Source organism: Neofelis nebulosa, chromosome 9 (assembly GCF_028018385.1).
Source record: "Neofelis nebulosa isolate mNeoNeb1 chromosome 9, mNeoNeb1.pri, whole genome shotgun sequence".
Lineage (NCBI taxonomy): Eukaryota > Metazoa > Chordata > Mammalia > Carnivora > Felidae > Neofelis > Neofelis nebulosa.
In genome coordinates this window covers 44,877,722-44,891,256 of record NC_080790.1, presented here as the reverse complement: position 1 = coordinate 44,891,256, position 13,535 = coordinate 44,877,722, and the positions used below count along the sequence as shown (strand labels likewise).

The 13,535-nt window shown below is 38.7% G+C and overlaps 1 protein-coding gene across 5 annotated transcripts in view; it reads left to right on the top strand.

Moving 5' to 3' along the window:
* The window catches only part of CTNNA2 (catenin alpha 2), a 1,103,782-nt gene that overhangs the window by 830,022 nt on the left and 260,225 nt on the right, over positions 1-13,535 (top strand). For all 5 annotated transcript variants that reach the window (XM_058683538.1, XM_058683541.1, XM_058683540.1 and 2 more), the window contains one exon: positions 2,108-2,188. In XM_058683538.1, the coding sequence (XP_058539521.1) occupies positions 2,108-2,188 (81 nt within the window). The remainder of the gene's footprint in view (positions 1-2,107; positions 2,189-13,535) is intronic.

Genomic DNA, 13,535 nt, shown 5'->3' with positions numbered 1-13,535 from the left:
AAGTTTCAGTGATCCAGTCTCCTTCTCTCATAGCCACATTTTAGACCAAACTCATAACTGTTAATTTCTCAAGGTGAGTTTTCATTACTCTTATAAGTGGAAAGGGCATAGGAAAGCTGTGGTTTTCAGAATGGTCATGGTCTGGACTGTCTCAAAACTGCCCTGTATTTTAATGGTGAAAAAAGAAAAAAGAAAAAAGCCAAAGAGAAAATAAGCAGCTCTGGGTGCTACACCTGTGGCTCAGCTGGATCTGGAGACAGGGCACCAAAGTCCCACTTGCTGTGTAACCGGCGTCCCTCCACAGATAAAGCAGCACAGTGTTCTTCTCCAAATACTTTTCCTTTCCTTGGAGCTATTTGTATGCTAATATTTCAACATTGTAAAATGTTACCACTTTATTTTAAGCGCTTTCTACTTATAAACTTCAGTGTATACATACACAAGGGTCAGATAATGAGTTTAGGGAATGGAAAAGAGATGGGGATTTGTAAGATTTTAGATGATTAAAAATAGACACACATGTGTCCTGGTGATGGCTTTTTAATAAAAGCCATATCGATTTAGACATCAGACATTTGTTCAGAAAAAAAATTAAGCAAGTTGCAGAAAAAAATGGCTGCTTTAATTCTCCTTTTAAGTAGATCTGATGTGTATGTTTCAGCTTTATGCATCCAGGATTTTGTCGCTGGAAGAGTATATCTAGGAATCTCTAGAATGGTAATTTCTCTGGATCCTCAAAACACTATCTTGTTATCATTACATCGTATTACCAATTACTACAGAGACCTATATGATTCTGCAGAGACTTGAATACGGAACAAGAACTGACTCGCCAGTAAGACCATAAATAGATAAATTTTCAGGGGGCGCATGGGTGGTTCAGTCGGTTGAGCGTCCATCTTCGGCTCAGGGCATGATCTCACAATTTGTGAGTTTGAACCCCATACTGGGCTCTGCACTGACAGGTGCAGAACTTGCTTTGGATTCATTCTCTCTCTCTCTCTCTCTCTCTCTCTGTCTGTCTGTCTGCCTTACCCCCATTCAAAACCCTAACTCTCAAAATAAATAAACTTTAAAAGTAAATAAATTAATAATTAATTAATTTTCAGGGTATTTGACTAAAGATTAGATAATGTAATAGACTTGACAAAGCTTTTGAAAACAATTTTCTCTTAAAGGGTACATAATGCCATCCTTAAAGTTATGTAGAGCTTTTCATTCATGGGAATTTTGTTGCTGCTGTGGTTTTAAAAAGATAATGGTAATTCTCTTTGGTTTAATTGTTTTACTACAGCCATCAAAAAAAAAAAAAAAGAGAGAGAGAGAAAAAAAGGAAAATTAAAAAAATAAACTATTACTGAAACTTCCAAACTTCCAAGTGAAAAAGAAGAGGTTTTGGATTTTTTATTTGTTTGTTTTGCTTTTACCTCTGCCTCTTAGAGTCATAAGAGATGTTTTCCTTATGATTTCAAACTGTGGGTTCCTTATTACCATATTTAACATACCAGTGCATGACAGAACAGAGATTACAAACACTATTATTTTCTAGTAGAATGTCTCTTTGACTTTGATACGAAAGTTACAATGTGGTCTAGAAAATATTGGCATATTGGTATATATTGGTATATTTATTGGTACGTCAGAAACTCTGAATTCTGGTAATTTATTTTAAATTGCTTTCTGAATTTAGTTTTTATCATCTCATTCATTTCCTATTCAGAAGTGTGCTTACGTGAGAGAGAAGCAAAAAAAAAATGTATTTGAAGGCAAAAACAAACATCCTTGCTGTGTTTACTTAATTCATAAATGTCTGGAGAGGGAGGAAAACATGCTTGCATGAAGTTGAATATGGACATGTGTAAACCATCCTCAGAATATATTGTTTTTCAACAATTCAAATTTTTGTTTTGGAGAAAACCAATTTTAGAGACAAATCATGTTAGCTGTGTGTTGAAAAGAATCTCTCTCTGTCTTTTTGTTTGTTTGTTTGTTTGTATTCTACCCATCAAGTGTGTTTCTGTGTGTTTCCGAATTTTTTTAAAAAACATTTTCCATGTCTCTAACATTGAATTTTCTAAATCAGAGATTATTTCTCTTCTGTTAATAGACCGGAAGAAAAGAAAAAGGAGATCCTCTAAACATTGCAATTGACAAGATGACCAAGAAAACAAGAGACCTAAGGAGACAGGTACTGTTTTTGTTCTTATTTTAAATGCATGGTACTTTGTGGTGGTTTCCAAGAATGTCCTTTTTCAGGGCGCTTTCTGCTGGCATTCAGGTTGCTATTCTTTATAGCATCTACACGTACACAAAAGCATTTCATGAACAAGGTAGTGTCTGCTGAGCGGACAGATGTGACAGCCTCAGGAGGTGTGGTGAAAACACCCTCTGAAGAGACAGCAGGCTCACTGCCCAGAAACAGTCTTCCCAGGTAGAGACTTGATGAATTCACTATCTTCTACATCTGTTTTTCAGTTTTCCAGATCCAGATATGCAAAGAGCCAGGTTCTCATTTCTGCTGGTTCTTAGATATCACAACTCCAAAGCAGAATGCTAATGGTTAATGAAAAACACAACTCTTAATCTGATGGGCTAATTAAGATCTCTGACCCTGTGTATTCCATTTGGTGACACAAATCACCAGGGGAATGTTTGCTTATCAGATATGGTTCAGAAGCAGGGAACCAAAGCAAGGAAAGCTAGTTGGATGATTTGAATGGCTAATGGTATCATTAGTCCGATGGGTCTATTTTTGGGTGTGAAAAAAATCTCTGGTCAGGGCCCCATTTCATCTTGTAAGTGCTATAGCAACACTAGTAACCCTATGGTCTTGTAACCCTTATTTTGTTTCCATGGTGAGCCCCACTTTCTTTGGTAGTGTTCTTTCTCTAGAAGACTTAAACCATCCATCAAGTTCCAATGAAATCCCTATTTGATTTCTGCCTGAGAGGCATCCTGTGTCCTGCTGGTAGCTTTTGCATCTATCCATCTCATTCATTTAGTGTTGACTGTGTTCCTCAGCTAGAACCAACCAGTTCCCTGAGGCAACAACACTCTTACTTTCTGCATCTGGAACAGCTAGACCGGCCTGGCTGCATCTAGCAGTCCCTGCTATTATATGTCAAGTACAGAAAACATTAGCCAGGTGCCTAAGCAAAAATGACCAAGGAACATGTTGGAAGTGGTTTGAATGGGAGAAAGAAACCCCTTCTAATTACTATTGGGGAGCTTCTTCGCTCTCTTCAGGTTATCACCTGTAGGGATAAACATGCTTGAGCTAATGTTCTCCAGAAAATCACAATTAGTTCTCGAATATGAAGACTCTAGTTTGCCCAACTAACAAGTCCTTGTGGGGAAGCATTTCCTTATTTTACCTTAAAATGAGAGAGAATAAAGCATTGTCTTATACCAAATGGATATTGGCCAGATTTGTCTCTTTGCCCTCTTAGACCATTTCTCCATACAAATCCCCCATATGATATGAAATGATATGGGTAGTAGGAATTGGGACTGGAGTTAATGGAAAACACTGAATCAGGTGTCCAGAGCCCAGAGTTTTACTTCTAGCTCTGCCACTGAACTAGCTGTGTGAGTATGGATTTGCCATCTCTTGGTTGCCTTTTCTTATATATAAAAGTAGGGAGTCAGAATAGATCTGTAAGCTATCTATAAGCTGCATGAGATTGAATGAGTCCAGAGGAAATCTGCATTTATTTCCTATGCCAGATGTCCTAATGCTGGATAGTAACAGATTTTGAAGCATTAGGAGCATATCTCATCTAGGGCCTGCCTTTGATTGTCAATCAGGCAAAATATATGAACTGAGTCTTCTCACCTCCTCAATCTCTTGGTTTTAGTAGAGACCATTCTTTTACATTCAGGAGTGAGCACCCTCAGCTCTCTGAGCTCATGGACCTATCAGAAACTTTTTTTGTCTTATTAGGAAGGAGTGGGTAAAGCAATTTTTACCCGGGTGTTAATATTCTCAGAAAAGGATTTACTGGTTTTAACTGAGGGTAGTAGTGAAATTTGAAGGTGGAATTTATGGGAGAACTTGAAATGTTTTGGTGACAAGTTTCTTGGAGAGCTGCTTTTAGGATGGCAGTAGAAGGAGTATGTCATCCTTTGAAATCATTCTGTGTGCAAAAGAATTATTTTTCTGTTCACCTTTCCAAAGATTGAGATGAATAAGGGTAAAGAAAATTGTTTCAGGATATTAAGATCCAAAAGTTATGGCATAGTTTCACACCAAACCCCTGAATTTGGTTCAAACATCTTTCCCTTTCCCAATTTGCCTTTCTAGATCTAAGGTGGTTCCCATCTGTCAGTTCTATCCCTATCCATATGTTGGGATATTTTTGACTTTCTTTCCATCTCTTCTGTTTCTCCATGTACACCTGTAGTGGTACAAAAGCAGAAGCCACCTAGCACTTATGCAAATGGAACGTGCAACTACTCTGATTAGCATGTCTCAGGTAGACCTTTATCTTAGATTTGGATATCTAATTAATTGGATTAACAAGGTTTTATCTGAGTGCCTGATAGCAGCTAGGTAGTGTGATTGGTGAATGCTAGTGGTTCAAATGCATGTCTCCCTGTGGCTGAAACACTCTCTGTTATTTCCATTACTGACAAGTCTTGTTAGAAGAGATTTTAAATGGGAACCCTCAATTATCCATGCCCACTTCCTTGTACACATGAAATCCTTTATATAATAATTAGGGCAATCAAATCACAATGGGAAAAACAAGTTGAAAGCAAAGAAAAACATTTCGAGTGACTTTCATTAAGTTTCCACCCTTTCAGTTTACTGTTTCTTCCTCATAGGTCTAAGATTGGTGACCCTGGAGTCTTACAAAGTTCTGGTCACCAAATTACAAAGAAATAAAGTCGATCATGATCATTATTTTGAACTTCCCTAATTAAAAAAAAAAAAAGTAGACTTAAACTTGTAGATACTTGAAAAAAATCAAGAGTAATTGAATAAAAAGGATTTCTGCTTAAGTAGGATTTTCAAGTAAGTGGATCCCCTTCCTTTAGGCAGTATATCCCAAAGAAATGTGGAGTCATAAATTATGAAAAAGGTTGCAGGAACCCAAATGTGTTATTTAAAATTGATTGGCCTAAAACCATCTTGCCAATGAAACCCATGAGAGTGGGCAGTGCTAGAGCAGAATCCTCTTAAGGGTATTTTGTTTGGAATTAAAAATGGATTTAGGGGAATATAACTGCCAGCTTCAAGCATTATGTTTTAATTTTAGAGCTTCAGGCACAGTATGCCCATGTCTGAGCTATTGTCACTGCTGTGATTCTGGAATCAGACCATTATAAAAACAAAAAGTTTTGGCTGACTCTCTGCTTGGGTACCTAGTAGCCCACATGGTCTCCCCATTCCTTAGAGAGGACTCAGTCTGTATCTGCCAGCTGCTCCTTGAAGTCCTCCTTCTATGTGCCACCTGTGAACTATTCTAGGCATGGTCTCTCAGTTTTCTACAAGCTTATAGGGAAGATGGTCTATCCTGGTTATTATTTTGGTCCTGATATTAGTCTTTTTTTTTTTTCCAAGTTGATAAGCAAATCAGGACCCAAATGCTTCCCGATGAGAAGCTAATAAATAATAATCATAACAAGTCAGGGTGTTGCTAAACTTAGCAACTCTCTCATTCCCAAAACTAATCAAGGGCCTAATTCTTATCTCTTCACCCTTAATAGCCATCACAGTAATTCCTGCAATGAGATTCAGGAGGTGCCAATTTGACAAAAGCATCAGTTTTGCTGTTAGAATCAAAACACTTTCAACTAACAACAAACACCAGGTATAGAATGCTTTTACATTGGGATGAAGACTTAATAGAATAGATTATGTAATAGAGGATTTAAAAACAAGCAGAAAATGTCACTGGTGGTATGTTTAAAGGTGTATCTGTCAAGACCCAGTCTCCAGAGAGAACTTAAACAAGAAATATGAGTAAAGGTGGGCAATGATCAGCAACTGCTTCTACATTCACTGCCTACAAAATAAAAATTTAGAGCCAACATGTATTCAGTTCACACAATGTGCCAGGCGCTGTTCTAAGTTCTCTCCATAAATGGACCACATTTAACCCTCACACCAGCTCTATGAACTAGAAGAAACCTCATCATGCCCATTTTACAAATGAGGACATGAAGTGAAGTAGTACACCCATGGCCACGTGGAGTCTGGATACATAGAGGTTTTAGCAGGCAGTCTGGCTGGAGGGTCTTTGCTGATAACCCATCCCCCTCCTGCCCCTCCATAGAACCAGCATATGCAGTTGGGTTGCCCATATTCTAATCTATTGTGGGGGTCGCAGTTGGGAAAGAAGGTTCACATAAATATGTAAAGGTGCTTTATGGTTTCCAACAGCACCTTTACTGCTTCAGGGTTTGGGATGGGTTACATGTACATACTGCAGACAGAACAAAACAATCTGTGGTGAATGTCAAGAATATGGTTCTTAGTTGTGTCATGATATTGTCGCTCGGGTTTCCAGCTGTTATGATTCATTGGGTCCTCTTTTGAAAAAAGTGCTATTATGTTTAGGTAACTGTCTTCTCAAAGTGTGAATTATAGATTTTGCAAAACATTTACAGAAAAAAGGAATTTTAAAGCATTCAATTCTTTTTCTCACATCTGCTCATGATGGGGCCAATTATTTTTAGTCGTTGTAAGAAAACATTTTAAAATCATTTATCTGAAGACTTAAATCTGCTCTTCCTCATAAGGACAGGAGGCTATCTATATGCCTACAATAAAAATAAAAAATAAATAAATAAAATAACAAAATAAAATAAAATATTGATTTCCTCCAAATGGTGAAGTTTGTGTTCTTCACACTTTCAGAGCTATGTCAGAGCTAATAATCCCTAGAATTTGTTCCCAAGGTGAGATCGCCTTGCTGCTGTAGAAATATGGAGACCAGGAAATGATCATATAGCGATTGGGATTTGAATATGGAACATAAACAACTCAGAGACAGCTGAACACAAATTGCATCAGAAGCACCAAAGATCAGAATCAAAATGGCAAGGAGGAGGACAGAGGTGGGAGAGGGCTCAAGAGCACTATCAAAGGCCATCCTTTGGACATACTTCTTGAAGATGGGTTATATATTCAAGCTACCTCTATCATGGGAAAATCCTTATATGATAGCCCTGAATGTCAGAGCACCACATACTTATTTATCTCCTGGAAAATACTCATTAGGAAAAGTTTAAAGTACATTATTTCATCAGTTGGAAACATTTCTTAAAATATTACTCTGGGAAAGCTCTTCCTTCATGAAGACAATGTTCAAGTCATAAAGCAATTTAATTTATTCCTCTAAGCCAGAATATAGTTGATTATTCACACATTAACACAGCCTTATGTGGACACCCAACCAAGCTTGACCTCTCCCTCACTAGCAAGTCTAGATCATAGAAAGAATCCAGTAGCTTGTTCAACATTGAATAATCACAAAACACACTATACTGAGTGGAGGGATCTATAACCTATGTTTAAATAGGGAAATGCTCAATTAAGTGGAAACTCAGCTACTGATTTGTTCCCTTCTGCTAATTTCTCTAGGCCCTGGACATCAAGGAAAAGTGGGAAAGGGAAGGATAAATAGCAATGATTGAGTCCCAAAACACATTCAAGATAATATCTGCATTTGGTCCAGTCTCTGACATCTTCTCTTCTAAGCAACGAGAATGGCATTAAAAGTCTTGAACGGAGGGGCTCCAGGGCAGCTCAGTCAGTTGAGCATCTACTCTTGATTTCAGCTCAGGTCATGATCTCACGGTTCGTGTGGGGCTGTGTGCTAATAGTGTGGAGCCTGCTCCAGATTCTCTGTCTCCTTCTCTCTGCCCCTCCCCTGCTCTCTCTCTTTCAGAAAAACAAAACAAAACAAAACAAAACAAAAAAAGAATCTTGATCCTGACACTGGACAATCTACTATAGGATTATAATAAAATTCTATCATATTGTTTAGGATGGAATTCCTCAGCAGGAAAATATGGATGATTTTCAGTAATGATGATTTAAACAGCAAGGGGTTTTTGTTGTTGTTGTTGTTGTTTTGTTTTTTTTGTTTGTTTGTTTGTTTGTTTTTTGGTCAGAATGTCATTTTAGCTTACCAGAACATTCATTTCAGAACAATCATCTCAATTAAATGAAGTTGGCCCATATTCATTGTTGGAGAATATGTTTAGGCTGGGGTTTCTTATCCCAAACTGTCACTGAAAGGAAGATAATTTTAAAGTGTGTTGCACAAGAGTTTGCCACTATGGCCTGAAATTGAAGGGTTTCTAGAGCTGATGGTAGCAGCTAATCACCTTGATTCTAACTGAACTGAACTTGAATCTATCTAATTCTAACATTGTAGCCAGTTTGTGGTCAAACATATCTGTTCCATTTGACCCCTCCCTGCTGAGGTAATTTTTTATTACCTGAAATGGCTTCTGGTATCAGTTTTCCCAGGGGAAATTTCCATCAGGACAGCTGATATTTCTTTATCTCCCCATTTCCCAAGGAGGCTGGATACATATGAAATTTAGAAAGTGAGTCATCTTCCTACAGCCTCTGCCTTTCCTGCTGTCACCACTAGCCCTGGTAGCAGCCCGTTTGCCCCAGGATCTCATCACATCGTGCCTTCCTGGCTCCCACGAATGTCACTAATGATGGCTGGGGGAATTCATCAGTCCTCTTTGCGTGGGTAGAAAATTGTGAAGAGGTTGTGCTTATAATGACCATCTATTTAATTTATATGCCCTTGACCAGTCTTTGTCCTTCTTGGCTGAATGAAGTTTCCAGGATACCTGAAAGCCAAATCCTCACCCCAACCCAACCCTACACAATTGTGTGCTTCCCACTGTGATCAACTTTCCAAGAGGATTACAGCCCTGTACAGCTCCTCCCATTATCATTCCTTAAATCCTCATCAGTCCTTCAGTCCAGTGGATTCCAACTCCTACATAATGTCCAGTCCATTCCTTCCTATCCACTCCCATTGGCACTGCTTAATTCATTTTTATAAAAATGATGGTCATATCCACTGATACTCACAACCACTCTCCCCTACCCCAGCCTCCCTGGCTTCAGCTCACTCTGGCTTCAGCAATTTAAGTCAGATTCACACATCCTCATGCTTTTACACTGGCTTCTGCCTGGAATGCCCTATCTTCCTCTTCTTCCCGCCCCCCCCCCCCAAGAAAATTCACATTTTTTTTTTTCTGAATGCTCCCTCTCCCTCTTTTTTTTTTTTTTTTTTTCTTCCAGGAAAATTCACAATTTTTCCGACAAGGCTTAGCTTAAATGTCACCTTATCATCACAACCCTATCTAATTCCTATAAACAGGGTTTATCCAGTAGGCTCCTGGAGCATTTTAAAATACTCTTATTATGATACTTTTTATAGTAGATTTAAGTTGTTTATGTGACTTCGCCTATTTCCAAGTGTTATTATTTTTTTTGACTCTTCAGGACATATCCTAAGAGCCAAAATAAAGTCAGCTTACACTGCACAGGGTTGAAAGAAGGAAGAATCCCCTGTATGTACCCATGGCACCCAACAAACATCACAGTCATCAACTTCCCTCCATTCTACACTCCCATGTCTCTGGTTCCATTGTTTTAAGAACTAGATTTGTTTAAAAGTCCACTTACACTGTGATAATAATGGGTATTTCCAGTTTAAGAGAGAACTTCTATGCCTCAACCCACAAGTTTCCTGTCACTGGGCTGGCTTTAGAAAAGCCAGCTCAAGAACCTTCTGAAATGCAAATATACAGCTCCATCTTGGAAGATTCTAATTTCATGTACATATGGTGGCACGTTACACACTGTGTAGTAAGCTTTCCAGACAACCTGTGATGTTCTAGCAGGTTTGATTTCCTCCACCTTTGTTTCTGAGAGTGGGGATACTCAGACCTCATTGAAGTCTGTTGGGGGTGTGTCTGAGGACTGTGAAACCCTCCAACTTCTCTCCAATCCTCTGCTAGAGCCTCTGCTAGACCTCCCCACTTCACAGATACAATATCTGTTTAGAGGGAAGGAGAATCCATGCTTGATCCCTCTTTCCCCATGGACCAAGATTAGAACTGGCTGATCTGATTGCTCACTGTGCTGTGCACAGGGTCAAGACAAAGGTGAGGCAAATGAGGCAGTACCTTAGGTAGAAAATTTTAGGGAACTCCAAAAATCTCAGTAACCAAGATAAATAATATTCTTACACAGTATTTTAGGAAATAGAAATTAATGCCAGAAAATCCACGATGAGCAAATTATAAATGTTGTAAATAAAGGTAGGATCAGTAACAGAAGCTGGAAAAAACCAGCAGTACTGATCCTGTCTTTATTTACAGTGCTGCTATTTTGTTTATGATGGGTGAGTCTTTCCTTAGTCTTGGCTCTGCACCAGAGTTTCTATCTATTAAAGTCTTTACTGCACCTGCTATATGAGAAAATTCTCCCCAAAAGTCTCAATGTCAGTTGGTTTTCTTTTTTTCCCCTACATTAGTGGCAAAAGGGCTGACTTTTAAATTTTACAAGATGACACCTTGGACTCCAGATTTGAAGACCTGTTTGAATTGTGGTGTCTTTTACGTTGTCTTGCTCCAAATGCATTTCTTCTCAATATTTATCACAGTGACATGGGCTTTTTATGGCACTCTCAAGTGCTTCAGAGAAAATGGAGAGCATTTTAATACTGCTGATTTACTCTTTCAGGTCTACGGTAATTTCCTTACTGCCTAATTATAAGGCTCAGTTTAATTTACTCTACACATAATGTTTACTGATGCACATATGGTGCCACATTTCAGGAGACTGTACCCATAACAGGTATTTTTGTCAGGCTTGGAGCATGGAAATTTTCCTTCATTTACAGAAAAAAAAAGGCTAAGAAATTAATCGTCTCAACAGAAAATGTCCCCCACAGACAGAAAGACAGAGAGAGAGACAGAGAGAGAAATCACATCTACCTTTATGAAAAAAGTACAGTCTCTTTAAATGCTTATTTTAAAAGCTGAATAATGATTATGTATCACATATGTACAAAGATTTGTAGTTACCCACAAAATTGGGAGGTAGGGATTGGGAAAAAGGAGAGACAGGAAAGAAAAGCAATAACATTCTGGGCTCATTTCTCAACTATCTCTGAAAAAGGAAATACGGATTCAGAGACTCTTAGAGGTAAAAGGGTTTTTCCTAGGGCAAAAAATTCTTTATTTGGCCTCCTTAAGACCCCTCCATCAGCTTCCAATTTAGAGATGGGAACTTATCCCTTAACCTAGCAATTTTAGTTGTTAGAAATTGAGTTAAGATCAGTGATTTTGTAATTATCATTAATGGTGTGTGTGTGTGTGTGTGTGTGTGCTTTTGTTTTTTTTTTTCCAAAATGGATGGTGTTTGTTTGTTTTTACCTTGCCTACGTTTGGGGCCCAGATAAAAGCTTCAGTAAAGAACTCTATTTAGAGTTCTAAAGACCCACACAGAATGACTATTACTGCACATGAATCCCTGGCTTCCCAATCAGGCTTGCCTTCCCATAGCTCTAAGTGCTAAGAATGGATACACTTAGGGACTGAGTAGCTAATGCTGTCTTGTCACTGACATACCTGAAATTACCAACTCTCTTGGGACCCATTCCTCCCATTTGTACCTGGTTATGTGCAAAGGCCAGAAAAGCAGACTTGCCCACTGAAAATGTGTGATATTTTAGTGGCTATTCTTTTCTTAATACTTTATCTACTATCCCTACAACAGTTCTTTGGAGGGGGCATTACTGTCAAAGGATTTTTTTTTTTTCAGAGTAAACTATTGAAGTCCCAGCAATAAAATTAAATTTCTTACTGGTACAGAACTCTTACTTTAGAAAATCCAAGTGGGCCGACTCTGAAGCATTTCCTTTTAATGACTGTAGTTGTCAAAGTTGATACAATTTCATCTTAGTTTATAGCTTTTATTAAAATTCCCTTAATAGGATGAGTGTCAGGTAAATAGTAACTAATCATGAATCTTGAGATTTTCAATAATAATCATAATAATAGGCTTCCTAATATAATCACCACTTTTTTTTCCCCTTTAACCATCCATATCTGTGTCCAGCCCAGTGCAAGAACCTGAACCATGAATGAGATTCTGATAATTATTTTTCTAATTAATTATAAGGAAGGGAAGAAAGTAAAGGACTTTCACTTTTTCTAGGGGATATCTGATTAAATGCAGATCTGGAGACAGGCAGACCTGCCTGGTATATTCAGTGGGAAACAATTGAATGGCTTAAGTCCTGGTGTTCCAAGATTAAAGGAGAACCATTTGTTCTGAGGACTTGGGTGTTAGGAAGAGATTTTCCTTCTGACCCAACCATGCGTGTTTGGCAAAAGTTTGTGTGAATAACCACTCTTAGCCCCTCCTTTCCCATTCCACAGTTCCCCAGTTTGTCACTGAGTATACCAATCCTGTTAACTATTAAGGGTGGGACTTCTATATTTTTATTTGATTCTTTCAATTTCAGCAAGGATTAGACTACCTTAAATAGCTGTACTCTAAATTGCAACAGGTGTAAAGGGGGTGACTAAAAAGCTGTAAAGCACCTTTGGTCATGGGCAAGGTGGGAGGTCTGGGTGGTTGGGCAGGGAGAGGGAGGGCACAGAGTTGCAGGGGCAGGAAGAAGTCATCACTAATGAAGCATGCCTGACTGAGAAGATTTCTTTCAGCCCCTCCTTCAAAATCCTCAGGTTTAGATCAATGTGGCCCTGACGCTGTATCCATAGTTGCCATAATAACTAGTTGAAAGTGGATCACTTGTGACTGATCAGGTAGTCATTGTGTCTATATATCACCATAGCAACCTGCTTGCCTGGTGCTCTTTAGGTGAATTCTCTGTGTGTTTAGCCAGTCTGTGGAAGTACCCTCAGTGGGGTTTTTTGGTGTGGTTTTTTTTTTGCCAGATTAGGAAGAAATATCAGAATTTGGAGTTTAGTTCACTATACAGCACCTATGTCAAGCAGGTCAGGCAACCCAACCAGATACCCTCCTAAGTCACAAAGTTTGGGGGAAAAGCCAATAACTTCTAAGCTTACATGTAACCTTTCCTTGTCTCAAAGCTTCTGCTAGAAAAGTAATTGCTTAGAGACCATTTGAATAACCTATGTTTTCTAGCAGAGTGTGAGGCAAAGGGAGAAAAACAGTTGACTTGGTCAAATAATACCAGTCATCCTGGCCATTTGGGGGCTCTTTGAGACCATCTCTGGTCTCCTCTGTTTCTTAAGCAGGTGGGTCCAGCAAATGCTCATTCATAGGTAAGCAGTGGGTGAATGGAGCCTGAAGTAGCCAGGGAATTGCAGTAGCAGTGCAACAGAGTGACATGGTCAGAGTGGGATGCTGTAAGACTGAAATCCATTGACAAAACCATCTAGAACAGGTCTCTACAAACTACTACCTTTGGCCCAAATCTGGCCCTCAGTCTGTTTATGTAAATAAAGTTGTATTTTCAGCTCTTGTGTTGCAAAGGCAGTGTTGAGTAATG